This window comes from Euprymna scolopes, chromosome 37 (genome assembly GCF_053919585.1).
Source record: "Euprymna scolopes isolate OS-2025 chromosome 37, ASM5391958v1, whole genome shotgun sequence".
NCBI lineage: Eukaryota > Metazoa > Mollusca > Cephalopoda > Sepiida > Sepiolidae > Euprymna > Euprymna scolopes.
In genome coordinates, this window is record NC_136518.1 from 58,576,106 (window position 1) to 58,599,646 (window position 23,541).

At 30.9% G+C, this 23,541-nt stretch overlaps 1 protein-coding gene across 1 annotated transcript in view; it reads right to left on the reverse strand.

The window, feature by feature from the left end:
- LOC145261202 (uncharacterized) overlaps positions 1-23,541 on the reverse strand; it is a 751,089-nt gene that overhangs the window by 394,699 nt on the left and 332,849 nt on the right. The window contains exons 18-32 of the mRNA XM_080119542.1: positions 21,883-21,999; positions 18,737-18,850; positions 17,046-17,165; positions 16,252-16,371; positions 15,870-15,983; positions 15,161-15,280; positions 14,330-14,449; positions 13,911-14,024; positions 12,724-12,843; positions 11,433-11,552; positions 8,675-8,794; positions 7,043-7,162; positions 5,845-5,961; positions 4,738-4,848; positions 774-890 (exon numbers count right to left, since the gene is read on the reverse strand). Coding sequence (XP_079975668.1) covers positions 774-890; positions 4,738-4,848; positions 5,845-5,961; positions 7,043-7,162; positions 8,675-8,794; positions 11,433-11,552; positions 12,724-12,843; positions 13,911-14,024; positions 14,330-14,449; positions 15,161-15,280; positions 15,870-15,983; positions 16,252-16,371; positions 17,046-17,165; positions 18,737-18,850; positions 21,883-21,999 — 1,764 coding nt within the window. The remainder of the gene's footprint in view (positions 1-773; positions 891-4,737; positions 4,849-5,844; positions 5,962-7,042; positions 7,163-8,674; positions 8,795-11,432; positions 11,553-12,723; positions 12,844-13,910; positions 14,025-14,329; positions 14,450-15,160; positions 15,281-15,869; positions 15,984-16,251; positions 16,372-17,045; positions 17,166-18,736; positions 18,851-21,882; positions 22,000-23,541) is intronic.

A 23,541-nucleotide genomic window follows, 5' to 3' on the forward strand; every position in this document is an offset into this window, starting at 1 on the left:
CATGTCTGCCCCCCACCAATTATTTAGTTTATTTTTATTAGTTTTAGAATATATTATATTGATAATTTATATTAAATATATCATTTGAACGAGATAAAATATATAAAATGTTATTACAAAATGCATAAAATGTGATAAGCATAGAAATATTAAGCACTTTTAATGTTTAACTGGGAATATAATTTCATTGTTAGTTTTTATAGACAGTATATAATTAGTAGCAGTACACGCACATCAGACATTCAATTCTATATCAATTTAACTATGACAGATACATTCATAATATATATATATATATATATTCAAGAAAATCCATAGGTTAAGGATCATTTTGATTCCTTGTTTGAATATTTGATGAATCAATAAATATTGTAATTTATTTCATTTTTATTTTCATCATTTTCATTGTATGTATATATATATATTTGTCAAAATTTCAAATTTTTTAAAATCATACTCCGGGAATAAGTAATCAACCATGGCACTTTTCATACAGGTACATTTCTAAAAATAAACATCTTCATTAGTTTAATTATATTTAAGTAAATATACAAAATGTAAATGAGTTTATTTGTTGTTCTTCGGAAAAAAAATGTTCCTTAAACATTTTTACATCAATGACATTACCGCGACTAAATGATGAGACATTATGTTACACATTAAATGAATTTGCAAGAATCTTTAAAAACATAAGCTGGATTTTCCTCTAAAGCATTACTGAAGCAGTATAGTGTGTAGCTATTATATATATATTAGTTTGTATAGATACTTACTGCAACCAAGTTCATCACTGCCATCAGAGCAATCATAATATTGGTCACATTTCTTGCTAGCTTCTATGCATTGTCCATTTCTACATTGGAACTGACTTACATTGCAATGTTGCTTGGCTATGCGAGTTGAAAGAGAAAGACAGAGATAGGAGCGACAGAAACAAAAAAGCAATAGCATAGAAACTTGCAAGAGAACATGTATTGAGAGAAAACGAAAATTAGAGACAAAAAGTAATGTACTCGAATGGTACGGTTAGATATTGAAGAGTTGCTTTGAAATCCTGTGTTAGTAAATCTAAGGAGTATGGTTGTTGCTGGTGGTAATTATAATTTGACAGAAATTTGTTATATATTAACCCCTCAACCTCCTCTATGTGACATGTTAGGTCATTATTTGTTTGTATATATATATATATATATATATATATACTACTAAAATTCTGATTATGTTTTCTTGCTTATCTACTGCATGGACTAAACTACAGAAAAGGCATTTCTTTGCACACCATGTTGACTTCACGCAAAAAGGACAAGCATCACGGATTACATTATCAGGTGATTTAAGCTGATAGAACATAGTACTGCTAATGATAAGAGCTCATATAGAATACTGGATTCAATCCTTTAATGTGGATATCTCAAATGAAAGAAAATCAGAATATATTACGTGAACACAAGAAAATGGAAATTGCAGAGTATCTCATTGTATACTGCATTAATTTCACCCCAGAAAAAATAAAAATAAACGCATCATTGACTATTTAAAGTTGTTGACAAGAAAAAAATTTGTTATATTTGTGAAAATATTTAATATCTATAAACATGGTAAGGATATTGTTTTTCAATTGCTATAAGTATATTCAAACGCAAGATGATGGTAGTTCAGTGATTAATGACAGGCTAACAACCTGGATGTGTAAAGGTCGAATCCAACTCATTCAGCAAAAACATTTAAATGCTTTGGCCCCTAAACGAATGAAGCAATAATTAGCCAAAAAACCATAGGCGATTAGCAAAATCATTTGATAATATCATTAGAAAGCCAAAATGTCGGCAATATCACCTTTTCAGTTATGTTGCTCGGGCTGATATATCAGTTGTGCAGGGTCTAAAGGGTTAATTTATGATGTTGGCAACTGTCATGTAATCCCTCCAGTAAATATCTAATGTCTTTCTAGAAAAAAAAGACTAACTAAAAAAATACTGTGGAAACCAATGCCAACAGTAGAATCATCTAGTTCATACAAAATGAATGAATTGTTTTACATAGTTTTGCCAAACTGGATCATCTGTAGCACTATTACCATAACAGCATCAGTAGGCAGGTGGGGATAGCTAATTTTATGACATGGCCTGAAAATCTGGGTGTGCTGAGTTTGAATCCAGTTCCTTCAACAGAAACTTTCATTTAAGATGTTGGCGACCTTTACGTGGTTCTTTCTACAAGTATTCAAGATATGAACTCTTAGAGTGAGAGGTTCCGACTCTCGTGATGTTTTTGGATACTTTGTAGTACGGCATCTGGCCATTAAGTACTATGACTATTGTTCTCTGTACATGCTGTTTTAAATACAAATACCTTGCCTTCACCTACATCCAGGTCTTCTTTAGCGACATTTTCGGGCAACAGATTCATAGAAAATGAATGACAGTTTTCTAGAATTTTCAGCATTTTTAATTTAGTAGTAGTAGTAATAGGGAGAGGTGCAATGGTAAAGTGTATATGAAATCTTCAAGCAATATTGATGTTCCATTGAAAAAATATATATAACTTGGAATGTAAACCTTCAAAGTAAATGTTAAGATTTTTTAAAAAATTAATTGGTAAACTTTATATTATGTAATAATACTAATAAGAATTTATACAGGATGTTGAACTTAATCATAGATACCAGTTGATGGACATGAGTACTGGGATATAATATTAAAATTAGAAGACGTGAAAAGAAATATGACCAATTAATGGCATAAAACATCTCAATTATAAATTATTATTATATTATTAAATATATATATGCTTCCTCTGATCGCATATTTTTACTAGGCTGTTTTTTTTGTTTTTTTTTTACCAAGATGAGTATAGACAAACTCTTGATGAACTGAGGCACAGATGCTATACTCGACTGCAGAATAATGTGCAGCAGCATAGACTCATTCTGCTTTTGCTGCAAAGAGTGACGTCAAGCTCAACAATGCATACAGGACAATTACCGGCAACCTGAAATCGACCAAATCGCACTGAAAGAAGACTTCCCAGCAGGCTGAACTCCCTTGAATACTCAACTACGTCCAAGTGAAGGTTGCCAAAACATGGAGCATCTTTCGCAAGTGGGCTATATACAAGATGCTCGGTGTCCCTGTGGCGCTGATGTGCAAAGTATCGCACACATCCTTTCAGACTTAGCTAGACACACTTTGATGCAGACCTGAGGGATGCCTTGGACACTGGATGACGATGGACCTCAAGATGGATTTAAATACTATGATGATGACTAGGTAGATCCTCTCATAACAAGGGTAATTTTTAGAATGATATATTTATACAATATTTAAAAACTATAATTTGATGCAATATATAGGTTTGTAAACATTATCACAATTATGAATCTATGATGTCACATCAAAGCTATAATTATTTTGTTAAGGTAATGTTTAAAGATCTATTTATTATATTATCTAAACAGCTAAGTAGAACATCAGATTGAAGATCTCAAGGTTTCAGTTTCCATTTTAAGTAATGACCTCTACTTTGTTCATTATTTATCTAAAAACGCAATTAAAATCTGATATTTTGAAGTGAGGCAAGTTTCACAATGTATTTATTACATTATTTTAAAAACTTGTGACTTATGCAGAAAAAATGCCTCATAATATTAATGTAATGGAATCCTCCGGTTTAACCAGTAATGAAAGTAATGAGGCTCAACTTGAGACTTTCCAAATAATTTAAAGAGAGTTTTAATTCTGGAACATATTTTTAATATGCCTCTTTGTACCTTGGTAAATTATTGTTAATAACCATTTCAAAATTTAAATCAACTGTACAATTAGGTTAATTTTCCAACTCCATTAAGATCTTTTGTGGTCAATAGTGTAGAGGAATAAGGAATAACACTGGTTGCTAAAACACCATTGGGTTAATCCCAGTTGACTAAAGTCTCTCACCCTGAATATTTGAGCAAAAAAAAAAAAAAGGGGAGTTCACAATGCAAAAAAGGACACCATGTGGTTGAATAAGTGCAAAACTTACCATGTATGGTAGAGCCCACTATTAGTGGTGAATTACAAGGTGACTAAAAGAGAGAGAGAGTGGAGTGCACAATGCTGGGATAGAATTCCACATGGTTTAATATATACCAACTGTTTTAGATTTGAAAACTGCCATATATTGTGGAGACTACCACAAAAGGTGAGTTACATGTTCTTTTATGTTGTGCTGTAAGCCCACATTATGTTTGTCAAAGCATAAATAAAATGTATATATTACATTTGCTTGTATTTTTACTTATTTTTTGTACCTCTTAACATTGAGTTTAGTATATATGTTTTCCCTTTACAGAGTAGTGAAGATATATATATATATATATATATATATATATATATAACAGTAACGTTTGTCTATTAGTTTTATTAAAAGTTGACATGGGATTTTTAATTAAAATAAGAAATGCGAAAAGCCCACCAAAAAGGCAAAGTAAATAAATAGCAAGTATACTACAATACATTTAACAATTCATGTTTTATTTTAGTTCTGAAATCTTAATCTTTTTAACCAATAGAAGTTATTAGGTATTTTGTTTCTCGCTGAAGAATCCACAGTTCTAAATTAAATATTTAGATAGATTTACTGATTTCAGGCACTTTCTTCCTTTGATTTTATTAATCGAGTTACAGACACAAATGTGAATATATAAAGATATACGCAACACAGATGATTAGTATAATAGTTGTTCAGATTACTTACGGCAACCGAGTTCATCAGATCCGTCAGGACAATCATAATGTTGGTTACATTTCAAGTTAGCATCTATACATTTTCCGTCATCACATTCATATTGGTTAGAAAGGCATTCAGCTGTTATGCGAGTTGAAAGAGTCAGAGATTAGGAGAGGCAAGTAGATGAATAGACAGAGAGAAGCATGCAAAAACATTTGATTATTTAAAGCAGATACTTCTTAGGTTTGTTTATTCAAATTGAAGGATACACAGTCCCATATAATTATAGGTTATGTTTTCATTTAGGAACTTGAGTATCAGGGCGGACATGAGATCAGTTCGCAAATTGCTTACAATTAGGTTATTCGTTCCGAGGTTAAAGCTGGTTAAATTTAACATTTGGATTAAACTGACGAAAAAAAAAAATTTTAATTTATTAAAAGCATCAAATTTAGTAATTTTATTATATTGATCAAATTCAGTCATCTACCCTGATCAAATCAATAACATTCTTTTGGTCAAATTGAATAATCTAGTTTACACCAAATTCCGTCGTCTATACCCCCCCCCCTCCGGATCAAATTCCGTCGTCTATATCCCCCCCCCCCTCCGGATCAAATTCCGTCGTCTATATCCCCCCCCCTCCGGATCAAATTCCGTCGTCTATATCCCCCCCCCTCCGGATCAAATTCCGTCGTCTATATCCCCCCCCCCTCCGGATCAAATTCCGTCGTCTATATCTCCCCCTCCCCTCCGGATCAAATTCCGTCGTCTATATCTCCCCCTCCCCTCCGGATCAAATTCCGTCGTCTATATCTCCCCCTCCCCTCCGGATCAAATTCCGTCGTCTATATCCCCCCCCTCCGGATCAAATTCCGTCGTCTATATCCCCCCCCCCCTCCGGATCAAATTCCGTCGTCTATATCCCCCCCCCCCCTCCGGATCAAATTCCGTCGTCTATATCTCCTCCGATCAAATTTGGCCCTCTTGTTCACCGATCAAATCAGGTCATTTATTTTACTGAACAAATTGGGTAATCTATTTTAAGCCAAGTCAAGTTGTTTATTCTAATGATCAAGCACGGTTGTCTATTTTATTTTTTAAGGTTTTCCACATTAATATCATTCTACTTACTGCAATTGAGTTCATCAGACTTATCGGAACAATCATCATAATCATCACACGTCAGTCTAGCATCTATGCATTGTCCGTTGGCACATTCAAATTCGTTAGGTTGGCAACGTGAATCAGCTATGTGTTAGAGAGAGTTGCAAGACATGAGCAGATATCAGATAAGAAAAGTGAAACAGTTAAAACACAAACAGAAAAGCGATGGTAATATTTGTTAGATGATTAGTTGTACATAGAAACATTAACCCTTGGAATACAAATTTTATTTTCAATTCAAGTGATTTTAAATCATTTTTCGTTTCATTTATATATAAATGTTACAATTAGGTCTTTGAATCGAAAAGATAGAAAAAAATTTAATAAACAATCTTATAAGACATCTTTAAATTCAGCTAAGAATTAGAATGAAATAGATTCAGAGTTGATTCGACAACTCGTATCAGAAGTTTGTATGTTGAGGTTTTTGTCATGGATTAACGTGTGAGCTCATAGCAACAATTACTGTTCATTATTTGCAGACATTAGAGAGACTATTGATCGATGCACAGCGTCTATACGAGTAGGCAATCAAGAATTTGCATTCAATGATAAAGTAAAATTAAAAACAACATTGCAATAACAAAATATAAAACAGAAATTATTGGCAATTAAGTATAGCTAAGAATGACTAAAAATGTACTCATGTAGATATATGCAAAGTGATTTGAGATCATTAGACATGCATACATATCTAATGATAAAGATACAAAAAGAAACGGTTTAGATATGTTATGACTGATTTTATACATTCTATAACTTAAAATTGCATAATAGTTTATTTCACTCATATATATATATATATATATATATATATATATATATATATATATTTATATTATACTAGGTATAAAACTTTATACATGCGAAATTTTTTTGCAGACATATTTCGGTTTAAGCTGTAAAACAGCATGACCTCTTCAAGACATTTAAAGAGAGCTAAAATCAATATTTCAGTGTGCATTGTGAAAAAATAATCCAACAGAATATTCAATTATAAAAAAATTAAAGTATAATAGGCAAACCATAGATTCGTTCTTAAAACCTTAATTTCCAATTTATAGCTTAATTGTCTGTTCTGTGTATATAGACACACACCTAGGTTAATTTACTTTTAAACTGAAGCAATGCGGATATATATTTGCAGACTAAGTCAGCTACTTACAACAGTCATATTCATCCGACCCATCCAAGCAATCAAACACCCCATTACATTTCTTGCTCTTTTCAATACATCGACCGTCTCCACATCGGAATTGGTTAGGCAGACAATGTTGTGCAGTGGCTAAGAGTGATAGGTGAAAGAATGTTTGGTGGTTAAGGTGCAGCAATAGATTAATTAATGCAAGGATTAGAAATAAAGAAAAACAGAAGATAAAGGAGATAAAATAATCATACAAAAATAAGATGAAATCATCACAGAACCATATTCAAGTCTTATGACTAAAAGAAGGATTTATATATATTCATATACAGTGAATCTTTCATATGAAAACTGAATTTGTTTCATGAAGTCATTTTAATGTGGACATTTTGTAAAAGATTTTATGCAAACTATACATCAATTTCGAAACCAACAGAAATGAGATCAATTAGTAAGTGAAATACTGACTTGTTTTTTTTCTAAGATTTGGTTGAATTTTGAAATATAAAAGAGCACCCTTTGATCTGTCAATTAACTTTCATTTTAAAACAGGTTCAAATGTGCTGTAAAGTTTGAGATACGATACTATCGTACTCATTTGTAACAAATAACCAGGCAAGGACAACTTATAACATGACTATTCTTCTGCTCATGTACGGACATCTTTGTTTAGTTTATTTATTGGGGTAATATCTGATTATAGGAATAATTTTTCCAAACATTCAAGTAGTAGATTTGATCGCAAAAAGGATTGTTTGAATATAAAAGATCCACTGTATATTATAGGCATATATTAATGGAGACAATAATAAAAGGCAGTTAACTTCTGATTGAAGAAAAATTGTGTTTTTTTTGTTTTGTTTGTTATATGTACGAATAAAAATATGGTTATATACAAAATAATAAAGCATATATTAGGATAAGAGGTTAAAGTAGTTTGCTTGAAGCATTGTTTAATGTGTATATAATTTTTTTTAGGTTTATAGAAAGCAGAACACAGACGTAACGGATAGACTCATACTGAAGCAACTTAAGATGTAATGGTGGAACAAGCTATGCAGTTTCACTTTATTGAATCAATACATGTGCGTATATGTACAATCATATATATATATATATATATATATATATATATATATACACACACAATATGTTATGTTCTTACTTGCATCAGGTAGTCAAGTGGCATATCCATGAGGCTATATATTTCAGGAAGTCAGCCCTTTGACTTTCTAACATGCGTGAAACACACCTGATGAAGGGAAGTCTTCCCGATATATATATATATATATATAGCATCACAGATATGCCATCTGACCACTTGACGCAAGTAAGAAGATAAGAACATATGTGTAGAATGTTATATGATGTTATGCACACACATGTATTGAATCAATAAAGTGAAACTGCATGGCCGGTTCCACCATTATACCTTAAGTTACTTCAGTATGAGTGTATCCGTTACATCCGTGTTGTTCCGCCTTCTATAAACATAAATTTCTTTTATATATATTAGGATTATTAGATGATATTGAAAAGTACCAGAGAAAACCTTCTCCAAATTTGGAGCCATATTTTGTGAGATGATTATGTTTCCAAGACTAATTAACTTAGACTAAAAGACGTTTTTCAATTTTGTAGGCTACTACTTACTACAATTGCCTTCATCAGATCCATCGGAGCAATCGTGACGTTGGTTACATTTTTTGATAGCTTCAATACATTGTCCATTGTTACATTTGAACTCATTAGGTTGGCATCGGCGTGCAGTGGCTGAGAGGTGATATGTGAAATATAGAAGAAATCAAGTGCAATGCAGTGCAAAGATAGACAGTGCAAAGTTAGGTTAAGAAGGTAATTATTATGATTATTATTATGATTATCATAACAGAAGTACCAGAAATTATTGATGAATATGCCTCAATTTTAAAATGTTCTCCACTCAAAATTAGCATGATTTTTTTTAATATTGATTTTATAGATAGATAAAAAGGAGTAGACAATGAACCTTAGGCTTACTTTTGGCAGCCTTGTAAAAAAAAAAAAAAAAAAAAAAAAAAAAAAAAAAAAAAAAAAAAAAAGGGATTTTTAATATTAATATCAATTCACAAACAAAAATATAGTGTGTGTGTGTGTGTGTATATATATATATATATATATATATATATATATATATACACACACACATTAATGCATGTTCTTAATTTACTTTTCCAAAAAGCTCCTCAATAGATTTATCTTCAATCAAATCAAACCCAGAAAAAAGTCAATATATTTATATATTGACACACACACACATTTTTTTTTATGTGTATTGATATTCATAGTAAAAACCCTTTTTTCCATTTAAAGAAAAAAAATGCAACTTATATATGGATCATCAAATTGCATTCATCTGCAAAAGTTCCAGCTAATTTGCACATTCTTTCAAACATTCATTTTAATTAATTCGCTATCAGTTTTCTTATGGGATGATCATCTTTAGTTAACTACTAGCATGGGTTCCCGGCGTTGCCCGGGTGTTTGGAGGTGTGTGTTGAGCAAAAAAGTGGTAGTAGGAAGGCAGGCTCCAACCCGTACCGCGAAGGAGAGAAAAAACGTGACGTCTTTGCTGTTACGACCACTGCCAAACCGGAAGTGACGTAGGTTTAAATTAAGGCTAGACAATCGAAAAGAGGGGATGACTTTCGAAAATATTGACGAAAAAAGCGACCCCTCCCTGTAGAAAAGTGCCCAGTTGAGGGTGAAGAAATTAATGTTTTTAGCCAATTTTTTCGGTATTTGTCGTCCAAAGGGTCGAGCTTCAAAACGATACTGATCTTGTGAAAATCAGTCGCCTCTGTCGAAAGTTTTAGGCAAACATGCAAACATACATAGATTTATACATTTGTAGCTCAAATTTTTGACCCAAACCGATTAAAAAGCTTGCCCCATCTCTGAATACCCTTTATGTAAAATTTCAAATGTTTAGACCAGAAATTGTCTTTAGTAATTTGGTAGAGACCGCAGAGGTCAATTTTTTTTTTTAACTTGACTCCTATTATGATACCTCCACATTTGTTTTGGGCTCAAATTAAGTTATTAAGTTAGATCCATGTCCAAGGAACCTATATCTAAAATTTGAATTGTTTATACCCAAAATTGACGGAGGAGTTTGGTAGAGTTCTCAAGGTAAAACCGTTGAACTTTGACCCCTTAACAGTCAAGTTTCTGGCCGAAAACCGATTACAAAATTTTCCCAAATCTCACTACCCTGTATATCAAATTTCGAGTCTGTAGACTGCAAGTTGACAGAGTTATTGTGTAGGGAAATGTACACAGACAGACACTTTCACTTTTATAGATATATAGATTATGTGTAATTATATTCATGCAGATATTCTACATGATTTCTATTTGCATAAAAATGTTATAGTAAACAAATCTTTTTCTATAAATATTTATGTATGCGTATATATATTTAAACATTTTTGCCTACCAAACTCCTGTCAGTTTTTGGTTTACAGACATGAAACTTCATATATAGGGCATTTAAACCCATGCAAAACATTATATTTGGGTTTTAGCTGGGGAAAAAATCTGTGCAAAAATGTGAAAATGAAAGAATTTGAATTTGCCAGCTGAAGGTCGAACAACGGCATTACGAATATGCATGTGTGTATAACATAATAACTATTGGTTCAGGTTTTAGTCTTTAGCCTTGCAGCAAACATGTCTTCATAGCTCAGATATTAACGTCACAGGAAAAAGTAAATTGCAAGCTAAACGCTTTGGTTTCAATTCTTGGTGGCGCACGAGTCATTTTTTTTTAAAACTTTTTAAATCATTACTATATATATTGGGTCCAATATGATATAATAAATATGAAATCTGTATCAATCAAGACATCCTTTAATCATATTTGACGATCGGGCATTGCTGGGCGGCCTGCTAGTATACATTTGCTGTATTATTGACTTTATAGGAGGTGACGGTGACTCAGTTGTTAATGAATTGAACTGACAAGCTGAGAGTGTGCTAAGTATGAATCCAGTTCGTTCATAGAAACATTCTAGGATAAATAAGATCGTCACACTTTTTGAAGACACTTATTTTTTAAATAAAAAATAAGTGAAAAATTTTGACAATCCTTTAAGTGCTAGATGTAATGATCTATTTTTTTTGCCAATATTGCACTCAAAATAGCCTCATCAAGGTAGGTAGTTCGGTTTGAGAGTTTTTTTTTTCTTTTTAGTGTTAGGTGAAAATAATCCCTCGGAGTAGAATTGTTTTAATATAGGGGAAATTTGGGACATGAACTGGATATTTATTCAATTCATAGAATAAGCAAGAATTTATTTAATGAATAATGCAATATATTTAAGATATTTTTTAAATGACCTAAACTTAAGCTACTTATTGGACTACTTACTACAATTGGCTTCATCCGACCCATCAGCACAATCATAATGTCTGTCACATTTCTTGCTAGTGTGTACACATTGTCCATTTCCACATTGGAATTGGTTAGGTTGGCAACGTTGAGTAGAAGCTAAGTGCAAAGAAATATACTCGATTGAATGGACAAAGTAAATAAGTGTATATTGGAAGACAGAGTGAATAAGTGATTATCTGCCTTGTTTTAGAACTCTTTAGTATAAAAAAATAGTTATCTATGTTTGCATCAATATTTTTGTAAGGTAAATATTTGTAATATACCAAATGTAGATTTCAAAATGTATATTGTGAACTGAATTATTTTAATACTCATTTAACTGGTATATACAAAAACTGAATTATATCTTTAGTTTTCACATTTAACGAATGCATGTAATTTTCATAATTACAGTGATGTTCCTGAATTTTTGAGATGAGGATAAGTTTTTGTATTATTTAGATTGATCAGACTACTGTTCTCATCTTTAGTGTCATTTTCACAACGTTTTGGTCAATGTAACCTCCGACCTTCAGGCGTGTCTTGTCAAACTGAGAATTTGTTTGCTTTTGTTTTACAGCATATCAACCCTTTTCAGGTTATTTAATGCCGAATCCAGTGATTTGGAAGAACAATTTTTTAATAGAGGATGTTTTTTTTAAAGTCTGTTTCTATTTAACCCATAATTGAGACTCTAACAGGTACTACCACTCCAGGTCAGAGTAGACCCGGAAGCAATGGCAATTAAAGGGTGGTTCCACACTCCCCAAAGCCCGCAAGCTGGGGCCTCACCATCGGATATAGTTTAAGGTCAACCTTCAGGAGTATCTTGTCAAACTGAGAATTTGGACAGAATTTTGAACGGACCCTTTATTTACTTCTATCCCTGTGAATTAAAGGGTTCCATTTGAATTTTCGTCCAAATTCCTGAAGATACACTCGGAGAAGGTCAGAGGTTACATCGAAAAAAAAAAAAAAAACGTGAAAATCACACTAAAGATGAGTACAGTAGTCTGATGAATCCAAATAATTTATATTTTAATGTATGCACCAATGAATTCTGCAAAATGATTCACCTTCAGTTGAAATATATTTCTACACTATATTTGAAATATTTATTGAATTAAAGTTTTTTTAACATGCTATTTTGGTAAGGTTAAATTAAAGTGACAGATAATATTTTGCTAAATTTTGTATGATGTTAATTTTGTATGTTTATGAAGGAGATGCAATCTTAAATCCGGAAAGAATTAAAGTCTATTATTATATATGTCAGCCATCTACTTACTACAATCGGCTTCATCTGACCCATCAGCGCAATCATAATGTCTGTCACATTTCCTGCTAGTGTCTATACATTGTCCATTTCCACATTGGAATTGATTAGGTTGGCAACGTTGAACAATGGCTGATTGCAAAGAAAGATATACGATTGAAAGACGTACATTGTGGATGGAGGTAATTCAATACATGTAAAGCTAGTATATATAAAAATATAAACTCTTCATTTTCTACATTTAATATCAATATGGTAATATTAATATATTTTCTATATGTGTATATATATAGTTTAATGATTTTATCAGAATGGTTCTTACTGAAGCTGACATTTATTTCTCTGAATAGATTTTCCAATTTCATAAAAGTTAAATTCAACGGCAAAATTTTGAATATTTATTGAATTAAAATGAAATGTAGAAAATGACATTTGCATCAAGCCAGCACGCCATAGAATGTCATCTTTATTCTACTATTAAGACAACATGCGATCTTGTCAATCGGAGTTTGTTGACTGAATAAGAAATTAATTTATTCAATTAAAATACTACTTGCTAATATTCCCTAATTTTTACATACAATAATAAAGTATATCCACAAGTTTGCTGCTACTTTATTTTCGACGGCCATCTTTTATTGGGTTGTCAATGAAGTTCTTACTGCTTTTTGAATATATTGTGTTTTGAAAATGTATTTATATTTTATTTTTAGAGTAAAAACCAAATGATTTCTACCAAAAAAGGTATTGAGAATTTTCTTTAACGTTGGGAAAAAATTGCTAACATGAATGGAGAATACATCATTGATTAAATAGTTTTTAGTTCTTATTTCACTTAAAATAAATGTACATTTAAAAAACGGCAAGAACTTAGTTGACAGCCTAATATATATATATAAATAAGCACCTATATTTATTTGTTTATAAATATTTTCTAATCAAATTATTTCTTCTCCAGTATTAATTCGATATATTTAAAGAAATATTTATTAAATTTAAATGTTATATTAAATTAGTATTTGTTATATAAACATCTATAGATGTTATTCAATTTTGATACAGAATCAATTTTAGGAAGTAATCACGAGGCTAGCATGATTAAGAATAAGATGGATATTAAGAATTTTAATTTTTGAAAAGTATGCTAAAACATTTTTAATATTTGAGACTATTATTATATATGACTGCTATCTACTTACTACAAGCGGCTTCATCTGACCCATCAGTGCAATCGTAATGGCCGTCACATTTCCTGCTAGTGTCTATGCATTGTCCATTTCCACATTGGAACTGATTAGGTTGGCAACGTTCAGCTGAGTAAGATTGTACAGAAAGATATACAATTGATTGCATGGAACAAATAAATTTGTATTGAGATATGTATATTGTAGATCAAGGGCCTTCAATATAGGTAAAAAGTCTCATTAATTAAAACTATATATTGAGTTTTACATTTAACGTAAGTATACGAATTTATAATTTAAGTTTAATCATATTTTTTTAAATATATATTTAATTCAGAATGACTTAAGTAATATCTTTAAGTTTAGTTTTTGAAAAGCATGTTTAATCATCTATAATTTTCAAGAATCATTATATATGTCTAGCATAAACTTACTACAATCGGCTTCATCTGACCCATCGGCACAATCATAATGTCTGTCACATTTCTTGCTAGTCTGTATACATTGTCCATTTCCACATTGGAATTGATTAGGTTGGCAACGTTGAGCAGTGGCTGAGTGTAAAGAAAGATAGACAATTGAATGGATGCTGCAAAATGCGTATAAGTGATTGTCTCCCTTGTTTTAGTACTTAGTATAAAGATCACAAGAAATAGGTATATGTTTATATCAATGTTTTTGTAAGATGAATAAATAGTTGCAATATATATGATGTTCTCATGCATTTATTATAACGTAGATTTGAAGATGTTTACTGTGGACACAGGCATTTTGATACTGGTTAAACTGGCATATGAAAATTGTTATATTTTACATTTAACATGTATAAAAATATTAGGTTAGTGCAAAAATAAAATTTTTTGACGTTCAACTGTATAAAAAAAAAAACGTTTTTGCACCTACCTAATTTAAGATTCATAATATTTTATTCTCTAATACATATGCTATAGTGAATTTCACAAAATGCTTAAAGTTAGAATATGTTTCTAAGCATTAGTTTTATATAGCCTCACAAAACTAAATTCAACAGCTACATTATATCTATTTAATATTAATTTTGGCTTATAGACTTATGAGATGAATATCTATAATCTTAAATATTGCAAGCAGTGGGATCTAGAATGATACAATTTAAAAATCTATTAATTAAATAATGACTTCTAAATTAAACTATTGTGGTTTGTAGACATTTGATATAAATATATATAATCTAACATGTTGCAAAAAGTGAGGTCTATAATGATACATATCTGATAACTACTTACTACAATTGGCTTCATCTGAGCCGTCAGGACAATCGTAATGTCTGTCACATTTCCTGTTAGTGTCTACACATTGTCCATTTCCACATTGGAATTGGTTAGGTTGGCAACGTTGAGTAGAAGCTAAGTGCAAAGAAAGATACACAATTGAATGGACAAAGTAAATAAGTGTATATTGGAAGGCGCTGTGAATGCGTCTGTAATAAGTGGTTATCTCCCTTGTTTTAGAACTCTTTATTGTAATGATCATTAGAAATAATTATCTATGTTTGAATCAATATTCTTAAAATAAATGCAAAGAAAGACATACCATTGGATGGACATAGCACGTAAGTGTATATTCAGAAATGTACATTATGGCTGGATATATCTATATATTGGTACAACCTATTCAAAAATTTAAATTACATCTACATTTAATATAAGTATAAGAATATCTGATATAAAAGCAATAACCTTTCCTATATTCACATAAATTTAATTAGTTTTGCAGAATGGTTCTACTAAACTTCAAGGGTATTTCTCTGAATTGATTTTAAATGAGTTCACAAAACTAATTTGAACAGTAAAATATTTATTGAATTAAAAGAAATAAGAGTTATAAAATATTAAAAACAGGTAAAATTAATGTTATCTGCATTAAGAAATAAACATCTGTTCAGATAAGTTTTGTCTGATAGATCTATTATCCATCAATTCGCTATCTACTTACTACAATTGGCTTCATCTGACCCATCAGCGCAATCATAATGTCTGTCGCATTTTCTGCTAGTGTCTATACATTGTCCATCCCCACATTGGAATTGGTTAGGTTGGCAACGTTCAGCTGAGTAAGATTGTACAGAAAGATATACATTTGATTACATAGAACAAATAAGTCTATTGTAGAAGGGCAATCTCAATATAGGTAAAAAAAGAAATTGTAAGGTTTTTTTTTTCTACAATATATATTTAATTCAGAATCACTTTAAGAATTTAGGAAGTAATCTCAAGACTTGTATGATTAAAAATAAGATATAATTTAATTTTGAAGAGCATGTTTAAACAGCTTCAATTGTCGAGTGTTTATCATTATATATCTAGTATCTACTTACTACAATCGGTTTCATCTGACCCATCAGTACAATCGTAATGTCTGTCACATTTCCTGCTAGTGTCTATGCATTGTCCATTTCCACATTGGAATTGGTTAGGTTGGCAACGTTGAGTTGTGGCTGAGTGTAAAGAAAGACATGCGCAGTTCAACAGATGCAAATATGCATGTAATGCACGATTTTTTTTCAACGATTTATTTTAATTTCAGTATCGTGTTAGAAAGTTTTGTTAGAACTCTTCAGTATAAAAGATAGCTAGAATTGTTTTTAAACCTGAATAACTTAGATGATGCTCTTGCACCTGTATTACAAAGTATAGATTTGAAGATGTATATTCTACACGAAGCTATTTCAATACTGATTAACCTGGCATATACAAAAATTAATTATTTTCCACATTTACTATATGTATAAGGATATTTAAGTTTTATAAGAATTATTTTATAATACATATGTGAATTTCACAAAATGGTTTTATTTTAAATAAATTTGAAATGTGTTTCTCAGCATTGGTTTTATATAGCTTTACAAAGCTTTATTGAACACCAACGTTTTAAATATTTATTGAATTAAAATTTAAAAAAATTGCTATTTAAATGAGATTCAATTGAGAAGAATATCTATTAATGTAAACCAAATTTTGCGGTTATTTTTATGGAACTACCAAGGCTTCTATGTATATAAAAGAGTTAAATAACTAGTATCTTAAATGTTGCAAACATTGGGGTCTATTTAACTACCAGCAAAACTAAAATGAATATATCTATCATTATGCATGTTTGATAACTACTTACTACAATTGGCTTCATCTGAGCCGTCAATGCAATCGTAATGTCTGTCACATTTCCTGCTAGTGTCTACACATTGTCCATTTCCACATTGGAATTGGTTAGGTTGGCAACGTTGAGTAGTGGCTGAGTGCAGAGAAAGATGTACAAGTGAATGGTCAGACAAATAATTTTTAAAATTTACATTGTGGATGAAAATGTTAATCAGTGTTGGGACGATTAATCGAAATAGAAGTCAGAAATCTGAGAAATCAAAGCTTTTGGAATCAGAAGAATTTCTGGCTATTTTCTCATACCAAAACCGATTTTTCTAGATGCTTTTGTTTTTAATTTACTATTGCTGGTACTAATGATAAAATAAGTATTTGATTTTAAGCCATCAGTAAAAATAAATATATTCCACCATAAATGTATTATTTACACATATGAAAATATATGGGCATATTACATGGGGATTTATGTTAATCCAAAAATAAAAAAAAACAATTATATAGTTAAATATTTAGAGATTTTAACAGAATCAGAATTGAAGCTGGTGATTGTATCGGAATCTGGAATTTAAAACAGAATCGGTGATTGTATCAGAATCGGGAAAAATATTAGAATCGTCCCATCACTAATTTCGATATTGGTAAAACCTATATCTTCATTTTCTACATTTCACAAATATAAGAACATCTAATTTTAACGTTTTGCAATATTTTGAACACGTAAATTTAGTGAAATTTGCAGAACAGTTCTACTAAAATTGAAATATATTTCTGAATTGATTACAGCTGACTTCACAGAAGTAATTTGAACAGCAAGATTTTAAGTATTTATTGAATTAAAATTAAACTTAGAAAATATTATTCCGAATAAAATAAATTAGATTGCTATTTCGATTGAAAGATCAATATCTGTTTGGGCTAGCCTAGTTTAATTAGTCTATTATCTCAGATTTTTTATATCAACTTATTACAATCAGTTTCATCGGCACAATGTCAGTCGCACTTCCTGCTAGTGTCTATACATTGTCCATTCCCACATTGGAATTGGTTAGGTTGGCAACGTTCAGCTGAGTAAGGAATATTATTTGAAGTGTTTAATCTTAAATATTTATTGAATTAAAATGTTATATTAACAAGATTACATTAAATTAGTATTTGCCAGATAAATATCTATAGAAGTTATCCAAGTTTAATACTACAGAATCGATTTTAGAAAGTAATCATGAGGCTGGCATGATTAGGAATAAGAAGGATATTAAGAATTTTAGTTTTTGAAAAGTATGCTAAAACATTAACATGTGAGTCTATCATTATATATGTCAGCAATCTACGTACTACAAGTGGCTTCATCTGACCCATTGGCGCAATTGATTAGGTAAGATGTGGCGAGTAAGACTGTATGAAAAGATATACAGTTGATTGCATGAAACAAATAAGTCTATATCGAAATATTTATGTTGTTGATCGAAGGATTTTAATATAGGTAGAACAAATTCTCATAAATGAAAACTATATATTGATTTTCTATATTTAATATAGGTAAAAAAAAATTAAGTTTTTTTTTTACCGAAAGTATATATTTAATTCAGAATCACTTTTCGAAAGTAATCTCAAAACTTGCACGATTAAGGATAATATCTAATTTAAGAGAATGTTTACACATCTTCAATTTTCGAGTCTATCATATATGTCTTAGTATTTACTTACTACAATCGACTTCATCTGACCCATCAGCACAATCGTAATGTCTGTCGCATTTCCTGCTAGTGTCTATGCATTGTCCATTTCCACATTGGAATTGGTTAGGTTGGCAACGTTGAGCTAAGATAGTACAAAAAGATATACAATTGATTACATGGAATAAATAAGGCTACAGTGTAATATGCATATTGTGGAAGGCACAATAAGTTTAATCACATTTTCTTCTATATATAATTTTGTGATTTTTTTTTTCTCAAATAGTTCTCCTAAAGCTGGAACAGGTTTAGTTGGCAGTCTTTTGAAATGTCAGTGATCAGAGAAGCGAAGAAAATGAGAATGGAGGCGACATTTTCATTTTAGATAAAGATATTTCTATATTGATAAAAAATTTCTTGCTCAACAAAATCAAATTCTTGTTGTCTTCATTTAAAATAATATCTATAAGAATACATAAAGTTTAATATAAATAATATATCTAATATATATTTTTTAAATGTTCTTATCAACTCAAAATTTTATATAATGCATGCACCAAAGAGAGTGCTTTTTGTGTCAAATTGGTGCACGTGCAAAATTAAAAATAAAATATGCGATAAAGGTTTTCTATAGTTACTCCTAAAACATTTGCAACAAATACTCGCCTAGCTGAAACAACCACCAACAACTTTCCTCACTATCTGTAGCCAAAACTAAACGAAAATTCCATGAGCAGAGTTTCTTTCACTGAACTGTCCGCCTGTGGAACGCAAAATCGTGTGCCTGCTTCCCGGATGAGTATAACATGATCATATTCAAGTCCAATATGAATAATTTCCTATTGAGTCGTCCATTTAGATAATCTAGCCATAACCAAGTTCCATTGTGTCTGAACTTGTCTCACCATCTACCTAACATTTGACCCTTATCCTTGAGTGGCCTCCAGGCCTTGATAAGTGGTGATCTTATAAGTAAAAAAAAGATATGTACAAATTTTAGGGTACATGAGTGAGCACAGGGTGTATGCCTGCACACATATGATGGATATGTATAAACATATATATTACTATAAAGAAGCCTATAATACAGCAAAACGTTAGTAAAAAGTAACTTTTTCTCCCTGGGAGTCACCAGTTATCAAGGAAATGGGGTAGAAACGGATTATTTAGGGAGGGTGGATCTCGAGTTTGTTTACATTGGGCTTGAAGACGACCATACTGTAGTCAGCAGGAAAGCAGGCCAGCAAAACAGTTCCAAAGGCGAGCAGTTCTAGGAAATAGGCTTTATTCATAGAATTTGCGTTTAGATTTAGGCACAGATTTGGACATCCATCATGATCCTTGTTAATGCAAGAATAATGAGACTTGTTTTAAAATTACAATTAAGTGCTGTATCCTTTTGTAGACACTACAAACACGACCTTGTGCCACATTGTCCTCATAAGGAGGCAGGTAAACATTACAGTTCTTTAAGAATCTTTATATAATTGCTCTTTTCTTCCACATTGAAATTTATTTTACTGGAAATTTTGTTGTGCTGAGGAAAAGGAAAGAGAAATTAAGTCATGAGAAAGTGCAATCAAAATTAAAAAGTGTGCAATGTTAATAAAGAATTTTAAACAAAAACGTGTGCGAGAGAAAGACAAAGTGCATGGTTATATAAAGATATTGTATATTATAATACATCATTGTTACTAAACAAATTTATTTTCATTTAGAAAAATAAAAATAAAAAGATATATATCAAAGAGCCATAGTAGAGAGCAATGGGGCTCGTTCATGCCTTATGTAAAAGAAAATTTATAGATGGCATCAAATAATTTATTTTTGAAAAACAGTTTATATGTGCAATGTTAAGTGTTTTACACAAAATGATTAAGAGAGAAATGGTAAGATTATATAAAGATATATGATTATTATCAATATGATTACCAAACTGAGTATTTTATGATATCAAATAGTTTTTTGTTTAAGCAATTTATAGGAAATGCTAATAAAAATAATGAAGGAAATATGTATTACTTCCATTTCTGAAATAAATTTATGAATTCACTTAAATTAATGATGCTTATACTTAAAACAAACCATCCAACGCTTTCCTCAGATGATGAAGACCCAAAATTCAGATTTGGGGACTAAAGCATAATTTCCTTAAATTATTGGTAAGGAAAGGGCACTTTGATTCTGGAACCATGGTTGACTTTTAGGTGGGACCCAATTGAGACCTTAAGAGATGCCATGGTTAATAGAATTTAGGGCTCCTCTATGTTTGTATTCTTTGGGTTCCTGGGTGCCAGCCAATACCAGCCCATATGTAAATCTAGTCAGGAAAGACCAATGTAGGAGGATTCCAAACTTTCATAGCAAAAATTTTACAAAATATTTAATTTGTTTCATTTTGGTCGTTTTCTATTAAAATTAGGGCAACGTAAAAGTTGCAATTAATGCTCATTTAATGTTCTTATGGGGTGAAATTTAAATATTTTGATTGATTTATAAATTTTTTTCTATAATTACTTTGCATTTATGAATCAGGTTGGGTAATTTGACAATTTTTGGGTTACCCTAATTATAATTTTTCATCTTTCATAGTTTTAAGCTTTGGTACCTTTTACCACAGTTTGGTTAAAATTAAATACTTATAAATGTACGAAGCAAAACAAAATAATGAACAAAACGAAATGATACAAAAGTTTTGTTTCGTACAAAAAAAATGAAAATTAGTAAATATTTTGGACAAAATGTAATGAAACAAAACGAATCAAACCCAGCAAAATTCCCCTAAAGGTAGGGAAACTTTGAAGCGTTATTGTGAAATGGCAGGCAGAATCAATTTGCAAGCAGTAAATAATCCCCCAATTTGCAGGCAAATTTTTTATGACCAGGCAAATGGCTGCCTGTATCTCTGGCTGCCCTATTGGATCTTTAAATTAGGGAAAAACATTTTGGTTGACGTCTCCGAGGTAGGGGAGGGATCAAAAAAAGCACAGAAAGCATGGTTGGCTGCACCCTTGAATCTAGCACTACTCTTGGGCTTCATCTTCTGACAAAGGCTTTGCTGGTAGAAGCATCACTGCTCTTTTAGCAGTTACATTAATTCATTTAAATAGACAAGATGAATGTCTTCAGTAAAGTTTTTTGTTGATTTTGAATTCTTTTTCTGTTTTTATTACTTACTACAGTTGACTTCATCGGATCCATCATAGCAATCGTAATGTTCGTCACATTTCTTGCTAGCATCTATACACATGGCGTTGTTACATTGGAACTGGTTAGGTTGACATGGTTGTGCAGCTAAGTGAGAGGTGAAAGAGAGATACACAATGTGAGGTGCAAAAAAATGGTGTGCTGTGTGCAGAGGAAAAGGGTTATTATAAAAGGTGCAAAGGAAATAAAATAACACAAACATAAATCTATATATGATGCATGCGACGATGACCTTTCTTTGGTAACACGATAATATTCATGTTTTTCTTCGGTTTAGGGACACATAATGTAATACTGAACTTTTTTCCCCCCTTTTAAATTCTCATTCAGGCAAAGCATTTTATTCATAAATTTAAAACCTTTAAAATGACTTTCGACTTTAGATTAAAATCATGATGCAAACAGCATCTTTTCTTTTGTATTCTTTTAACACATCATTTTCAATATTATAATTCTGTTCCATTAGGATAACCAGCCAATCTCTATACCCAGCAACTGGCCTTTTGCACGAAATTTTCAAATACAATTTCTTTTAGATTCTATTGTACGCAGATGAGATGATTACTGGACAAGTTTAAAATCCATGCCTGTTGGCACAAGTCTATAGTGAAGATTACTGAAAAAAAATTGTTTTATACACACCATAAAATGCATATATTTTTTCTATGAATATAAAATCATAGCAAAAAAATAAAAATAAAATCCACAAAAACAAAAACGTCTTACAAAACTCCATAAAAAACGTGACATACCTCTCGAAAAACTGAAAATTACTCTCCTTGCACTCACCCCTCAAAAAGAAACTCATAGCAAAGAAAGAAAAACAAAACATGCCTCACAAAACCCCATTTAAAACGTCACATATTACTGTCATAAAAACAAAAGAAACCCATGACAAAAATCCATGTAAAAAGCTACACGTCACCTCCCCTACAAAATAAAAAAAGAACTTTCCTCATTCCTCTCAAAAAGACAAAAACAAAAAACTGAAAAATAAAAAATAAAACAAACAAAAAGGTCTAAAAAAAGCAAAAAACAAAACGTCAAAACAATTCGTGTCAAATACGCCATGTAAAACGCCACATACCATCCCCATAAAACAAAAGAAAATCAGGTTCTTCATTATAATAGCGAAATTCAAAATACTGAATTTCAAGTAAAACCCCATGGTATTTACTTAATCATGTCGCAGTAATGAAAATATCCAAAACGTAAGAAAAACGATAAGGTAGAAAACTGTCTTTTATAATTAATTTTTTTAAGTTTTACTTAAATAAACTGAGCAACAGCAGGTAAGGTAATTAATTTCTGAAAAGTTTCAAAATCTTGGGTCAATTCATGAGAAATTAGTTATTTCTCTTGTGTTTACGTCATGCATCAACAGCAAACATGGTGAAATCGTTTTTCATTGAATGATTGAAATACTTGTTCTATTGAATTATTAAAATACTTGTTTTATGTAATATTCTAGTTATAGTTAACTAATTGTGACATGACAGTTAGATAATATTGCTTTTAGTTGAAATTGATAATAAAGTAATTATCTATTTTCTTAATGAAAACTAAATTTTTCTACTTTCGCTATTATAATAAAGAACCGAAAATCATAAAAAAAACCCACAAAACTTG